Source organism: Sorex araneus, chromosome 5 (assembly GCF_027595985.1).
Source record: "Sorex araneus isolate mSorAra2 chromosome 5, mSorAra2.pri, whole genome shotgun sequence".
Lineage (NCBI taxonomy): Eukaryota > Metazoa > Chordata > Mammalia > Eulipotyphla > Soricidae > Sorex > Sorex araneus.
In genome coordinates this window covers 118,726,943-118,744,325 of record NC_073306.1, presented here as the reverse complement: position 1 = coordinate 118,744,325, position 17,383 = coordinate 118,726,943, and the positions used below count along the sequence as shown (strand labels likewise).

The 17,383-nt window shown below is 40.5% G+C and overlaps 1 protein-coding gene across 1 annotated transcript in view; it reads right to left on the bottom strand.

The window, feature by feature from the left end:
* ACSS2 (acyl-CoA synthetase short chain family member 2) overlaps positions 1-17,383 on the bottom strand; it is a 58,737-nt gene that overhangs the window by 17,642 nt on the left and 23,712 nt on the right. The window contains exons 3-7 of the mRNA XM_004612547.3: positions 2,366-2,457; positions 1,942-2,045; positions 1,412-1,484; positions 1,061-1,136; positions 785-899 (exon numbers count right to left, since the gene is read on the bottom strand). Of these exons, the coding sequence (XP_004612604.1) occupies positions 785-899; positions 1,061-1,136; positions 1,412-1,484; positions 1,942-2,045; positions 2,366-2,457 (460 nt within the window). The remainder of the gene's footprint in view (positions 1-784; positions 900-1,060; positions 1,137-1,411; positions 1,485-1,941; positions 2,046-2,365; positions 2,458-17,383) is intronic.

Here is a 17,383-nt window from a genome sequence, read left to right as displayed (position 1 = left end):
AGGCACACTGAATCCAAAGCTAACAAGAGCCTTAGAGAGAGGGCCAGACCCTTCCCCTCCCCTGGTGAGAGACAGCAGGTAGACCACTCAACCACAGGCCAGTAACCAAGATGACTTCAGTCACTGAAGTTAGCCCATTTCTAAGTTAAGCCTGTGAGTTCTTTTTTTTTTTTTTCTTTTTGGGTCACACCTGGCGATGCACAGGAATTACTCCTGGTGGTACTTAGGGGACCATATGGGATGCTGGAAATCGAACCCGGGTTGGCCGTGTGAAAGGCAAATGACCTACCCGCTGTGCTATTGCTCCAGCCCAAGCCTGTAAGTTTTTTTTTTTTTTCTTTTTGGGTCACATCTGGCGATGCACAGGGGTTACTCCTGGCTCTGCACTCAGGAATCACTCCTGGCAGTGCTCACGGGACCATATGGGATGCTGGGGATCGAACCCAGGTCGGCCGCGTGCAAGGCAAATGCCCTACCCATTGTGCTATCGCTCCAGCCCAAGCTTGTGAGTTCTTAATGTCCCTCAGGATGGATACCCCAGTCAGCAGTCTAACCTCCTGCTTTTTGTCTCTCACATTAAGTTCCCAAGGTACAAGTTAGCTTTTACCTATATTCAAGGACTAAGTCCCCCAGCTCCAGAAAGCCCTGCAAGAGGAAATATTTCTAAGATTGCTCCCAAATTCTTCACATTATGATAAGGAAACAAGTAGGACATCAGGAACTTCCAAGGCAGAAAGAAGGAGCTAATCTAAGCACTGAAAATCAGAGCACATCAGTAACATACCTGCACTTCTGGGCATGATCTCTTAATTGGTGGGGGCTGGCTGGGAGAGTCTCCTGTGCCCAGTTCAGCACGCCCAAGGTGCTTGACCACAATGCAGCATCTCACCGGGAAATCCCTAAAGGAAAGAAAATCATGAAGTACTGTGTTGGTTGGCTCAAGAGAATTTGGCAGGATCCACCCCTGCCCATATAGGTTAAGGGGTGACAAAGATAACTAGACACCAATAAAGGTCTAGTCAACCCAGAGAAGTCTGGCCAACTGACCAAATATACTTACTTTTCCTGACACTTCTCCAGGGCCTCATCAACCAGGTCCTTCAGGTTCACAAGCTTTTCACCTCTGTAGAAGGCATCTTTGGGGAGCAAGAGATATTCCAGGTCTTAGAAAGGCATCAACTCCTAGTCTCTAGACCTAGTGAATATAATGTGCATTGAGCTCTTCCTCATGACCTTTTTAACTCTAGATTTTCCAGCTGCTCTGAGCTGACAAAGGGTTTGATGAGGTGGAACTGAAAGGTAAAGGGTAGGCGGTACAACTTCAATTCTGAGCAGACCCAAGTACCAGCTAACTGGTTAGAGAACAGCCATAGTGTGGGAGTTCTGCAGAAGGAGTAGGACAATTAGTCACCTGCAGTGATGAGAAGGCTACAACTGGAATCCAGGATCCGTTCACATAGAGACTCTGCAGAGAAACCTGCAAACTAAGGAAAAGAAGAAAAACTAAGAGAGAAGGGGAACACCAATGGATTGAATGAACAAAGAAAGACTCCAATAAATAGGAAACCCTGAGGAACTTAAGACAGGATCCTAGAAGAAGTCAGATAACTGATATGAACCTATGACATAAACAAACATTCTAAATTCCTTAGTCCATTTATTTTTTGTAGATCACCCCAGCCAATGCTCAGAAGTTACTCCTAGCTCTTCACTAAGGAATTACTCTTGGCAGTGCACAGGGGACCACATGGAATACCAGGGATCAAACCTGATCAGCTGCATTCAAAGCAAGTGCCCTACCCACTATACTAGTTCTCCAGCCTCCTAAACTCCTTAGCCTATTTCTAAGATCCTCCATCATCTAGTCCCATCCTACTTCTCTAGAGCCCCGCACTCCCTATCCCCTACTTCAGGCACCTTTTTTCCAACCCAAAATCCTACCACAATGGAGTGCAAAGCTCCAAGGCGAGCACATGCCAGCATGGCCACCACAAGCTCTGGAATCATGGGCATGTAAATGGCCACTCGGTCACCCTTCCGAATACCTGCAAGTAAAGAAAACAGACCATGAGGGCGAGAGAGATAGTACACTGGGAAAGGTGCTTGCCTTGCATTCAGTCAACTGTGTTTTGATACCCAAGCCCACATACAGTCCCCAGAGCCCCTGCCAGGAGTGAGCACACCCAAATAAGAATACAGACCCGTCTTGCTGCTACTACCTTCTATCAGCTATGTCCCCAACCCTAGCTGACTTTTTCTGTTCTTCTGTTACCAGATTTTTTTTTATTCCATTCTACTTTCCTCCCAGTCCTCATATACCCCAAGGCCAAACACTCCAGTCCCCTTCCCATACCCCCTTACTCACCCTGTTTTCGGAGAACGTTGCTGAACTGACATACTTGCAACAGAAGCTCTTGGTATGTGATCTGGGAGGTCTCCTCTGGTTCATTGCCCTCCCTGTCAAACATCAGAAAGAAGCAGTGATTAGGCTGTATAATCTCTTCCCTAAACAAAAAAATAGGAACAGTTACAAAATTTATTCACCAAGGCCAGGGAATGTCTGTGAGGGTGATTATCTGCCATCACACCCTGAGCTTAATGGTCAGATACTGTGGCCTTTTAAATTACACTTTATACCCAAGTTGTACACATACACTATATATCGTTGGAAATGCACTGTCCATCTCTGAGTCTCAATTAGGCTGATAACGTGGGGTGGCAGTCTGTTATTCTCCATCTCAGAGATGTATTAAGGTGAAATACCACAAATGTGATTGTTCCTAAGAACAGTGTCAAGGCTTCACTGGTGTTATTAAAAGTGAATGTATTCCCAAGTGACCCAGGAAATTTATTAAAATAGGTTCCTTGATACAGATAGAGCTTCACAGACAGGCAACAGACAGGAAATTTATAACCTTGAAACCATTTTTGCAAGAATCATTAAAATACAGGAGAAACTTTCTACCAGGTAGCCCTGAGTATGACATTCACTAATGGTGAATCTGGGTGTCCTCTACTAGATTAAGAAAGGTTAAAAATATTGCAATCAATCATCACAAATTGGGTTACTTTGCTCTGTTTTATTTATTGGGTCATATCCAGTGATGTTCAGGGAATACTACTGGTTCTAAACTCAGAAATCACTCTTGGCAGTGCACTAGAGACCATATCGGATGCTGGGGGTCAAATCCGGGCTGGCTGAGTACAAGGCAAGTGCCCCACCCACTGTGCTATCTCTCAGGCCCCATATGTTGACTTTTATTACTTAATTTTCTGATAATCCCATTTGCCTTCCTTTAAGTTGTTGGAACAATATAAAATAAACTTGTTATATGCCTGCCAAGGGAATAGGCTGCAGGGTGGGAAGTAACCTGGGGATATTGATGGAGGGAAGAAACATTGGTGGTGAGATTGGTGTTAGACATTGTATGCCTGAAAAAACTCTATTATGAACAGCTTTTCAAATCATAGTGTCTTAATAAAAGTTAAGGAATATAAATAAACGTAAATCCCTGGACCATAGCTGAGATCTACTACACCAGAATCACAGAATATAAAATCTGTTTCTTTTTTTATGGAGCATCTTTTTATTTTTAATTTAAAGTCCAGTTTCTTACAAGAAGCTACTATCAAGAATCAGTAAATGATGTTAAGTGAGTTTAAGAATCAATGCCCTCTCTCAGATAACAGGCATTGTCTTCCTCAGCCTTGCCTCACATTCCTTCCTAGGATTCAGCTGTTTTTTTTTTTTCAGTCATTTCTTATTTGTTAATTTTTTTGTTCACCAACTACACATATATAAGTAGGGCATAGATAAACAAGAGAGAAAGATTTTTGGCATCAAGGAACTTATATACCAACAATAAAGCAAAAAATATACAAGTAACAAATACAACCAAATTAATGTCAAATTATGGTCATCATTAGAAGACATAATAATGAATGACAAGAATAAATACAATTTTTGTTTGCACTTAGCAATGATCAGGGTTTACTCCTGGCTCTGCGCTCAGGGATCAATCTTGACAGGGCTCAGGAGATCATATGTGGTGCTAGTGATGGAATCCAAGTTAGTCATGTGCAAGGCAAACACTCTACCTGTTGCACTATGCCTCCAGCCCCAAGAAATCCATCTTTCAAAAGACATCTTAAGGCACTTTCATGAGTGTATGCTGACTACTATAATAATATTCCCCTTGGTATCCATTTTAAATTTTGTAATCTTAAGTAATATAATGCCAGAGCACTCTACAGAGGACAGGCAATGAAATGACCCTCCCACACTTATCTTCCAATCAGTCTTCCTACTGGCAGCCACTGTAACTAGTGTCTTGTGAAACTTTCCAACAATAGTCAACATGAAGATAAAGGCTACTTCTAGTAGGAGAGAGAGTATAGTATGGGGAAACTGAACTAGAGTGGAGTGAAAATGATAATCACTTTGTGAGAAGGTTACACTGTCAGAATCTTTCATGAGGTCCTTGAAACATCGCTGAAGATGGAAATTTAATTTTTTAAAATTTTTAATGCTGTTCTGAAGAGAAATAAGTACCTCACAGTACCCAGTCAAATACTGGGGTGAGTGGGCTGAGGTGGGAAAAGGCTGCTTTGATCATGGGACAAATCTGTTAGACAAGTAATACATATGCATAGATATCAAGATATTCTCATTTTTCTGCATAAATAATAGCATATTTTTTAAAAAAGATGCATGCTATACTGCATCTTGCTTTTATTAAGTATAATATACATTCAATTACTGTATAATCTTAAATATGAAAGTCAATCAACTTGTTTTTCTAATTTTATATACCTTTATATATTCTCTGTCACAACTTACAGTGCTATTTCACTTTCTTTGTTATCTGCATAATGTTCTACATTTGTATGTGCTATAATTTATTTAATAATTTCTCTAATAAATACTTTTATTCAGGTATTATTTTACTCACTAGAAAATACATCTGGAGGATTAAATCATAGGTCAAAGGATTTGCACATTTTAAATATTGATAACCGTTAGAGGACAACTACTTGAAATAAGATGACGAGGGAAGGTCTTTCCCTGGGGAGGTGATGTTTGAACTAAGACTCAAGTAATGAGAACTAGGCAACTATATGAATTCTAGGTTGAGACATCAAACTTCGGAAAGGCATTAAAGCAGCAAAGAATTTAACTTATTTATAGGACAGGGGGAAAAAAAGCCAGTCTGACTGAAGCATAGAGAGGAAAGACAGTAAAAAATAAGAGGAAAACAGTCAGATCACTTAGGGTCTTAAGGAAAATGATAAGAAGTTTATCTAAATGAGTTCCTCCTAGAAACCCTTACATGCAAAAAGCTCATAAGCCCTGCCAGCTCCTTCCTTACTGCCCAGAGTAGGACGGAGGAAACTGAAATCCAGGGAGATGTTATAGCTTGGCCAAGGTCACACAATAATGAGAGGTACTGCCAAGACTAGAGCTCCAAATCTTCTGATGTCAAGTCAGGAGTATTTCCTCTAGTGGAGTGAAGGGCAACGACTAGCAGTGAAGCCAGGTCTTGGCTGTTACACAAGATTATTAACCTCTTTCTGCTCCTGGCTGGTGAGTCAGTTACTGTTCTTTATTGGCTGGGCCCCTAGGCTCAGAGGAGCCAAGTACAGGGAGCTCTCCAAAGTGAGAAGAAACAAGGAGAAATGAAGCTGAAAGAAAGCTCTGAGTTCCAGAAGTAGAAAAGCTATTCTCTTAACTATCCCCTGAACTGACACCGGAACTCCAGAACATCTCTAGTTATGGCTACATGCTAATGTAAACCATGTACCCAAGACCCCACATGTGCACCACACACCAGCTCACCTGTGTGGACTCACATGTATGACACCACCTATTCATTTTATTTGGAGGAGGGGGTGACCACACTTTCATAAGATTCAGGGACTACTCTCAGTTCTGTGCTTGATGGCTGTACCCAACAGTGTCTGGGGTGCTAGGGATCAAACTGTAACTTTCTCAATCAACTCCTTCCTTCCTTCCTTCCTCCCTCCCTCCCTCCCTCCCTCCCTCCCTTCCTTCCTTCCTTCCTTCCCTCTCTCCCTCCCTCTCTCCCCCCCCTTCTCTCTCCCTCTCTCCTTCCTTTCTTCTCTCCCTCCCTCCTTCCTTTCTTTTTTGATTTTTAGGCCATGCCCAATGATGCCCAAGTCTTTCTCCTGTCTGCACTCAGGGATCACTCCTGGTGCAAATCCAGGCTACATGCAAGGTAAGCATGCTCTATGCACTATTGCTCTACCCACACTGACAGAACTTTCTTTCCTTTTTTTTTTCTTTTTTTTTTTTTTTAGTTTTGTTTTGGGCCACACACCTGGTGGTGTCCAGGGCATACTCCTGGCTCTACACTCTGGAATCACTTCTGGTGGGCTCAGGGAACTATATAATTTGGAAATATCTTATGTAACTTTATTTATTTGTATATGGTATGTGTCTCACTGGAATATATGTCATAATAGCAGAGACTGTCTTGTTCATTTCTACATCCTTCATACTGAAAGAAACCTATATGTGTACATGGAAAGTACACAGGAACTGATAAGCAGAAACCTATAAAGAATAGCTTAACTATGTCCACTTTTAGTTAAGACATACCCATACACATACCATCACCACTGCCACTATACCCCACACAGTATAGTGTACCTTTCTTTCCCTGGCTCTGTGCTTGTATACATTATTGATACAGGCTACTCTTCCAGGGTCATCTTTCTCTGACATACACACCAGAGTAGGTCCCCTGGCTATTTAAGGGAGAAGGTGACAGAGTACTAGCCTACTGCAAAATCCCAAGCCCTCAAGGATGTTAGCATTTTTAAAAAAATGTCTATTTCAGTCTCTGCTATGTTTGAGGTCACATAGTGGGTTGTGACAGAGCAGGAAACAGAACTCAGGGTCCAGGTCTCTTTCCTGTATACTATCTTATAACTCAAAAATGAACAGGTCCAGGCAGGTAACATTCATGAGCAACGTGGGAGATAGAAATAAAAAATTCCAGAGAGACAATAAATTGTTTCCTTCCCTTTTAAGTTTTCTATAAGAAAGCAACAGCACATTTGTGATTACAGTCTCAGTTTTGGGAAAAAGAAGAAGGAGCAAAAGGTAGAAAACTGGAGATTACATGTACTAATAAAGGAAGCCATAAGCCATAGAACACTTAAAGGTTGCTCTTAACAGTTGTAAAGATCTTTAATGAGAAACAACTAGAAATTCTTTTTTTTTGCTTTTTGGGTCACACCTGGCAATGCACAGGGGTTACTCCTGGCTCTGCACTCAGGAATTACCCCTGGCGGTGCTCAGGGGACCATATGGGATGCTGGGAATCGAACCCGGGTCAGCCGTGTGCAAGGCAAACGCCATGCCCTACCCACTGTGCTATTGCTCCAGCCCCTAGAAATTCTTATTATAGACAAACTATTCTTCATACAGTGATCAAATGGTTATGGAACAACCCCTAGTATAAAGTCACTAGGTTCTGCTCATCTTCCTCCAGAGAACCTTCTAGCCCATTCTGAACGATATATTAAAAACATAAATCAGACAACCTCACTTCCTGCTTAAAATCCTTTAGTAATTTTCATGTTACATAGAAGAAAATTCAGACTTAAATCACACCCTATATTCTCCGTCCTAACCTCATACCATTCTTCCATTCTGTCTTATAGGCTCAAAACACATTCGCTTCCAACTGATATAACTGATATAACATGCCATGTTCTTTTGCTATCTGTTCCCAACTCTGAGTGGTTTGCTGTCACATGTTTCAGACTTAAGAATAAATGTCATCTTCTTACTGAGGCTTTCACTGACCACCCTAAGTGTCATCAACCCTTCCCTTTTCTCTTCATCATATTAATCTATTTTCTATTATAGGAATCATCTGAACAGTATGGGACCAACAGTTCAATACTTGGGTTTAATGATGCCTGGCATTGACCCCACAGATCTAGGGGACATGCAGTTCTAGGGACTTAGAACATGTTAGTTAGTTCTAGAGCCTGGAACATGTTAGGCAAGTGCTCTACCACTTAAACTATTGTACCAGCTCCTACTTTTTTCTTCCACAATTTTTTTTAAGTTATCATCCTTTCATTATTTAACTTTTTGTTGGCCAGTTATCTCCCCTACTTCCTTAAGGGAAGACCACTTGTCCTCAAGAACCTCAAAAGACTGCAGCTGAATCCCCATTGCCTTGCAAAGCACTTTGTATATATAATAGGTGCTCAATAACTATTTGTGTAATGAATGAATGAATCTGAAAAATTACTAAAGGAATAGACTAATTTTATGTGTTTCTTTGTTGATAGGGACAGCTCAATATAAGGAAAGTCTTTCTGTCACAGCTGTCCAGTGATCAGAACTACCTTTAGAGCTCTACAAGGTTAATGAGGAATATGAGATTTGAAGAAATACTAAAGAGCAGACTCAACAAAAATGGTTACGATGATGCAAGACCAAAGTGTTTCACAATGTGATTAGCATCAACAATGCAGATTCCACATATATATAGTATCTGAGCTTGATGCTGAACAAAGAAAATATGACAACTTACTGGATTGTTCTCCTGGCTGTGGGGCCTTTGAATTTCTAATTTTATGAGCAGCCCATGTAAAGACTGTTATGGTTACCAACTCTAGCATGCATGTGGGAGGAAAGTTTTTCCCATATTAAGAAGTCATTCTGCAGACACTAACTTGATGTCCTACAACTCAATTATTTTTTAAATTTAAAAAAAATTAAAAAATTATTTTAAAAAGGACTGGAGCGATAGCACCGCAGGCAGGGCATTTGCCTTGCACACAGCCAACCAGGTTTGATTCCTCTGTCCCTCTCAGAGAGCTCAGCAAGCTACCAAGAGTATCCTGCTGACATGGTAGAGCCTGGCAAGCGACTGTGGCATATTTGATATGCCTAAAAACAGTAACAAGTCTCACAATGGAGACGTTATTGGTACCTGTTTGAGCAAATCAATGAACAATGGGACAACAGTGCTACAGTGCTACAGTGCTATTTTAAAAAAATTTTGGAGAGGGGACTGACCACAAGTGGCAGTGCTCTGGGGTTATTCCTGGCTCTGTGCTTAAGAATGACCCCTCGTAGTGCTCAGAGGACAACACATGATGTGGGGGCTCAAACTGAGGTTGGCTGCATGGAAGGCATGTGCCATAACTCCTGTAATTTTCTTCTGGCCCTGGACCATTGACTTTTCCTTTACTGCGTTGGTTTGTTTTTGTTTTAGGGCTATCTCTGGCAGTACTCAGGGTCTACTCCTGGCTCAGTACTTGGGGGTCAGTCCAGGCATGCTTAATGAATCATGCAGTGCCAAACATTGAACTCAAGCTTCCCAAATGAAGCCTAAGTTGAGCTATCTCTCTAGCCCTACTTTGTTTCTTTATACTCCGTGTATGAGTGAGGTTATCAGTACTGGTTCTCCTTCTGACTAAAGTCTCTTCACATGACATCCTCTAGTTTCATCTGAGTTATAGCAAAATACAAGATGGGCTCTCTTTTTGGTAGGCAAATTAAATTCAATTGTATACATATATTACAATTTCTTTGTTGACTCATCCTTGAGCTCTAGCTTTTTGGATTTTTTAATGTACACACACACAATTAATTAGATCGTTGGCCATTGGCAATTGATCCAACCCTCTCGCCTTGCTTCTCCTTGGGGCAAAAATAAACTTTCTAATCACAAGATTGGTCTTCTGGCAACCAGACCCCTTTTAGTACTTTCCAAAGTCAATTTATTAATGTAATCAAAGACATATTTATACTTTCATAGATTAGGACATCCCAGAGGCTTTAGGAAACTTCCAGATACATCACAACATCACACTGTAGTGATTTAGATTCTCTGAAGTTTGAGCTGGCTTTAAAGGCTCTCCCAACTTCAAATTTATTTGATTCTATAAACTACAGAAATAATATGAAAGAGTTTTATGATCCACAAAACACTGCACAAATGTGAGACTCTTAGCTGTAAGTATACCCTCAAGTCACTCTCCCTTTCACCAGGGAACAGGGAGTGGGAGCAATTAACTTGACCAAAACAAATAACTTGACCAATTAGCAGTCTAATGTTCCCTCTGGGTACTCCTGCCCTGGCAACAGGAAAGAAAAGGACTGAAAGGGGAGATGGGAGGAGGCATACCCCAAAGACTAAATGACAAATCATTTGCAATGTCAGAGGAGATCAGGGCCCTTAAAACTCACCATCATTGTTTACAAAGAACCTTAATGCACAGAGAAAGGAAATGATGGCCAGTTTGAGCTTACTTAGTTTACTCAGCACACCAAAACCACTGTTCCACAGCACTGCTGTCCAATATGGTCACCACTAGTTACATATCACTTATGAATACTTGAAATGTGACTGTGAAATTGAATTTTGAATTCTACTAAATATTATCTTAAATACTAACAATTACAAGTAGCTAGTTTTAGAACATGTCTCTAGTTCGGAGCATTCTCTGTCTAAATGGAATGGCCTTTAAGAGAGAGTCGTTTCTTCCAAAACCAGAATTATTATAAGAAAGAAAATCAAACTGAAGTGCATAAGTCCTAAGGACTATGGAGTTGAAATCCACTAAGAATAAATTTCAGTGTATCTGTAATCACCCAAGAGAATTAAAGATATACCTCTATACAAAAACTTGTACACAAGTGTTCAGGTTAGCATTATTTGTGATACAAACAAAGCAAAAACAACCAAATGTTCATAAATGAAGGACAGATAAAGAAAATGCAGTGTAGTCATATATCACTTAGTGACATGGACACATTCTGAGAAATGTATCATTAGGTGCTTTTGTTACTGTGCAAATATCATAGAGTGTAATTACAGAAGCCTAGATGGCACAGCCTACTATATGTAGACCATATAGTACTGGCTATTGAGGCCATCAACATATATACAATCCATCACGGACTGCGTTGTTGTTGCTGTTTTGTAGGGGAGGTCTCACAAGAAGTCTTTGGGGGACCTAGAGGCCACTCCTGGTGATTCTCGGCCAACTCAGAGGGTGGGTTGTTCAATGCAATGGCCCAAGGATATAGTGCTGCTTGGTTTCTAGAGTGCCAGGGTTACCCAGGTCATCCCCAAGTGTTTGGGGTATGGAGGGAGGGGTACTATGGGACCCCAACTTACTATGGTCTAGGGACCATGTGGTTCCAGGGGTCAAACCATGGTAGGATACATGCAAGGTATGTCCCTTAACCACTGCACTATCTAGTCCCTGACCAAAATGTCAAACAATGCCTAACTGTATGTCTATAAAAGGGAGCATATCCAGTTATTAAAAAAAAGAAAAGAAAATGCTAACATATACTGCCAATAAATGAATGAGTGAAAGATGTGACCCCAAAAGTCACATATATAATAGAATCATATAGATTACATTTATATGAAATGTCCAGAATAGTCAAAGTCATAGAGACAGAAAGTAGATTAGTGTTTATCTAGGCTGGAGTTGGAGAAGCTAAAAAGAAATGAAGAACAACTGCTAATGAAAGGCCTTCTTTGAGGATGGTAAAATAGTCTAAAGTTGATGGTGATGATGGTTGAGTAGCAAGTCTATGACTATACCAAAATTCACCAAGTTGCATGCTTTGAGTAGATCTTTTGATATGGATTATATCTTTTAAAATCCTCACAATTTTGGTTGAAAGTACAATCAACACACAGATAATACTAGATAAAACATACAGCTTTATGATCTGTCTTTCCACAATGACTGTTTCCCAGCATGATTCATTCATTCATGCACTTACTTCTTCACTCACTCACACTATCTACTTAAAGAGTTAACATTTTTTGGTGTTTTGTGGGCTATACCCAGTAGTGATTAGATCCTATTACTGACTCTGTGCTCAGGAGAATATGTATGGTGCCAGGGATTGAGCCCAGATTGGCTGCTTGTAAAAGAAGTGCCTTATCTGCTGTACTATTTCTTCACAGAATATCTTTTACCTGTTTCTTCCTTAGTTCCTAGTATAAAATTTGATGTGGTGGGTAAAGAATACATTATTGTGAAACAGATGGAGAAAATAATAAATGAACAAATTTTTCCACTCACATAACCAGAAAGATCTAACCTAATCAGAAAGAGCAAATATGGAAAGAAAAGGGACTATAGAGACTACAAAGAAGACAGAGACTGGAAGGCAGGAGAAATGATAGGCACAATGAAAAAGGGCGTTGCATTTATGAAATGGGATTTGGAGAAAGATCAAGAAAAGTCTGAGTACCAACAGTGGATTCAGTCCTGGACTCTAGGTTACAAGAGGGGCTGAAAGAAGCCCCTCAATGTGAAGTCTGGGTAAGAGACTGTGTTTTGTAATCTGGCTATTACTGAACCCTACCCTCCTGCCAACTATTTTCAGGCCTTGATCCAGGGAACTTGGTGCCTATTTCCCTTGGCTAAGATAGCATTAATCCTATTTGGATTCTACATCTCCTTTGAGCGGGAAGAAGGTGTGCCAATACAAAAAAGTTGCCCTTCTTTTCCTGCTTACATGCCTACTTTCAAGAAGAATGTCACCCACACTTGTTCCTACCATTCGATGCTCCATACTAGCCTTACCTAAAGCAAGTGAATGAGGACACCACATGTATGCCCTTTATTATTAAAGCATTTGGAGAGCTGCCTAAAGCAGGAATAAGCCTAGTGTAGAAAAAAAAATAGAAAGAACAGCCAGGGTCACCATATAATATATACAAGGATTATCTCAGTTATAACTGACAGACACAAAAATATTTGTTACAATAGATCTTTGTTACCTAGGTGAAAGGTGTAATTTAAGTAACTTGTTTTCAAGTCTCCGGTAGGTAGTTAAACAGGAAATGTTTAAGAGAGTAAGTATTCCTATGTTTAGAACTTCTGTATGAAATAATTTCTAACATTGATCTGAGTTAGTTGTCCTTTTTCATTTTTCTCTTGCACAAATACCCTTTACCAACTATATATATATATATATGCATATATATAAAGTACTTAATCTCTCTTATCCATAATCAGGGTCTCCAGTGCCAAACAAAGGGACAATTTGAAGATGTAGATTGGAGGGATAGTACAGGGATTAACACTCTTACCTTGATTGTGGCCAGCCCTGGCTCAATCACCTCACTACTTATGGTATCCTGCACACTGCCAGAAATGATGCTTGAGCACAGAACCAGGAATAGTCCCTGAACATCACTGGGTGTGGCACCAATATCCTCCCCACCAAAAACAACAACAACAACAACAAAACCTCAGAGGGAAAATACACCAAAGTGAGTTTCACTAAATCAGTACTCAGGGTCAGGGAGGTAGCTCAATGGCTGAGCATACTGAGCATATGGTATGCATGCAGAAGGCCTAGGTTTGATCACCAGCACCACAGGGTCCCCATACAACATCAGGTGGCACCTCTGAGCACCCGAGCCTTGAGTAATGGAGCATCACTGAATGTGGCTATTCCCCAAAACCAAAAAATATATACTAGGAAATTAGACAGGTAATTTTGTTATTTGTCACAGACAGATTAAGTTGTTGCTCCTTTTAGGACCAATTTCTTATTGAGATGGGGGGGGAACATACTCAGCAGTACTAAGGGGCTATTCTCAGCTTGATGGTCAAGGGTAACTCCAATTACTCAGGGGACAATTCAGAACTGGGAGTCGTACCTTGGTCTCCTGAACACAATGCATGCAATCCATCCCATGGAGCTATCTCTATAGCCCAACATATTTATTTTAATTGAAAAAGAAGTTAGGCATTTTCCCCCTATGGTCCGGGTGCCTACACCCAGTTATGTTCAGGGCTTACTCCTGGCTCTACGCACAGGGATCATTCCTTCAAATGCTTACAGGGACCATATGGGGTGCTGAGGATCTAACCCAGGTCAGCTGAGTGCAAGGCCAGGACCCTGCTGGCTATTCTATCTCTGTGGGCCAGAAGATAGAACATTTTTTAAACAGAAACTAAATCTGATTTGACTTGACAGGAAGAACTATCAGTACAAATTAGATTATATGTTGAACTTTTTCTATAAACTACATGAGCTATATTTGCAATTCTAAGACTTTGAAGAAGATATATAAAAATATATGCACATACACAATATAGAACACACTAATAGAATCTAAGAAATTGGGTTCTTGTAGTAATTTTTTGTGACTAAATATTTATATGTGAACTTCAAAGTATGTGGAGTTAAAATTTGTTTTCGGGGTCCAGAGAGATAGCTCAACATGCTAAAACACATGAATGGCATGCACAGAGCCCTGGTTCAATCCCCAGCATTACATGGTCTCTCAAGCACCACTGGGTGCAACTCCTGAGCACCACTGGCAGTGACCCCAAAAATAAAAAACAGGAAAGAAAATGTAGGGGTCATGGACATAGCTGAGGACTGAACTGCAGGGTTTGCATATGTTAGCACCATTGGAAGTGTTTAATTCTTTCCTTGTGCTTTATGGCATATTCCCACATCTCAACCTGAGATGCGTACTATATATTTTCCCCTCTGGAGAAGCTTGTGTTCTTTCTTGAATACTTCCTGAATACTTTCTTGAACACTTTATTTTTTCTTTTTGGGTCACTCCTCACTCTGCACTCAGGAATTACCCCTGGCGGTGCTCAGAGGACCATATGGGATGCTGGGAATCGAACCCGGGTTGGCCATGTGCAAGGCAAATGCACTACCCACTGTGCTATCACTCCAGCCCCCAAACACTTCTTTCTTGAATACTTCTACTCTCCCTTCTTCCCTCCCTTTCTTATCCCTTTTCCATATTTTTTTTCTTTTTGGGTCACATCTGGCGATGCATAGGGATTACTCCTGGCTCTGCACTCAGGAATCACCCCTGGCATCCTCAGGGGACCATATGGGATGCTGGAAATCGAACTTGGGGTCGGCCACGTGCAAGGCAAACGCCCTACCCGCTGTGCTATTGCTCCAGCCCCTTTCCGTATTTTTTTATTTTTATTTTTGCTTTTTGGATCACACCCGGCGATGCACAGCGGTTACTCCTGGCTCTGCACTCAGGAATTACCCCTGGCGGTGCTCAGGGGACCATATGGGATGCTGGGAATCGAACCCGGGTGGGCCGCGTGCAAGGCAAATGCCCTACCTGCTGTGCTATTGCTCCAGCCCCTTTCCGTATTTTTTTTTTAAATAAAGCTATCTCACTTCACTATTTGTGTCCTCCTGAAATTATTTTCTATAAGGGAACACAACAATCTCAAAAAATCTAGGGAGAGGTTAGGGCTGAATTTCCTTTTTATATAGAGAGAAATCCCTCACTCCAGCCAGAATTCACAGCTCCCCAAGAACTTGGGAGATAGGGAGCAGTTCCCACACCCTGTAGATCAAGTGGAGTGCAGGTACTTGACAACAGTTTGACAGCTTGACAACTGCTCTGTGGGGCTGAAGGGACTCTAGTGTCTATGTTGCGTAGATGTTCCCAGTAGACTTTTGGGTCCAGACTCTCCCAGACATTTCCCTGAGAGGACCAAGGTGGGTAGAAAACTTCAATTGATCTGAGGACTAGAAAATAGTGGGGTTTCTCCAAGCATCATCTCGTGCATCCTAGGTAACCCCTGATCCTTATGCAAAGTACAAGCACTGTCAGAAACACACTAGGAGGTAAAATATTGCTAGGAGTGGCCCCAAGACTGCCAAGGACCAACAGAGCTGACCCCTACTTGAAAAAGATGACAATACATGTGGAGTGAGCGCACACACACCAAATTAATTTTAAAAATGTTTTGAGAAAGACAAAGGTGGATACAGATCACATCTATCTTGTGGGATCCAAATAATATTATAAAAATTATAGTAATAAAAAATGCATGGTACCGGCACAAAAACAGACACAGATTAATGGAACCAAAGAGATCCTAGAAATGCAGATGGGCCAGAATGATAGTAAGTGGGTAGGGCATTTTTCCTACACAGTGGTTGACGGGGATTTGATGCCTGGCATACTATGTGATCCCCCAAGCCTGTTAACGACTGATTGCTAAGAACAGAGTTAGGAATATGCCCTGAGCATTGCTGGGTATGGGCCAAAATAACAACAATAACAAAAAGAAAAACAAACCAGAAATAAGAGCCTACACATGCAGCCAACTAATCTTGGGCAAAGGTGCCACAAATACACAATAAGAAAGAATAGTCTCTTCAGTAACTGATGTTGGAGAAACTGGTTATCCTTATGAAAAACACTAGATTGGACCCTTTTATCTTATACCACAAGAGAAAAACTAACTCAAAAGAGATCCAAGACATAAACATAAGATCTAAAACTATAAAATCCCTAGAAGAAATCACAGGGTAAAGCCACTATGACATTGGTCTTGGCAATTCTTTTTTGTTACAAAACCAAAAGCCACCATGTGAGGTTACATAAAACTAGAAATCAAGTAAGGTTTATTCTGCACAGCAAAATAAACAACGAACAAAATGAAAAGGCAATCTATGGAATGAAAGACAGTCTGTAAATTTTATAACTGACCATGGTTAAAACTCTAAAATATATTAGAAACTGCTACCGCTTAATACCAGAACCCAAATAATCTCATTGAAAGATGGGCAAAGAATCTGAAAACATTTTCCTTAAGAAGACATACAAATCACTAATAAGTATATAAAAAGATAATCAATAGTGTCAGGAAAATGCAAATCAAAACCATAATGATATATCATTTCATACTTGTTATGAGTACTATTATTAAAAAATAAGAAATATCAAGCATTGTAAGACAAAAAGAAAGCCTTATATGTTGTTGATTGGGATGTAGACTAGTACAATCACTATGGAAAATAGTAGAAATATTTCTCAAAAAATTAGAAATAGGGGGCTGGAGCAATAGCACAGTGGGTAAGGCATTTGCCTTACACGCAGCTGACCCGTATTCAATTCTCAGCATCCCATATGATCCCCCGAGCACCACCAGGAGTAATTTCTGAGTGCATGAGCTAGGACTAACCTCTGTGTATCACTGGGTGTGACCCAAAAAGAAAAAAAATAGAAACATAACTACTGCATGATCTATGAGATCCCTCATTAGTACATATCCAAAGCAAACTAAGTCAGTAATTTGAAGAGATACATGCATTCCCATGTTGACTGCAAAAATTATTCACAATATTCCTAATCTGTTGGGAAACAATCTACATGTCCACGATAAATAAAATATGGTATACATACATACATAGAATAGTATTTAACTATGAGAACGAAGAAAATTCTGCCCTTTGTGATAGTATGGATGCACCCAAAGCATCTTTTTGTTAAATGAAATAAGCCAGTCACAGAACTATAGAAACTATATGGTCTCACTTATATGTGGAGCCTAAAAATATCAA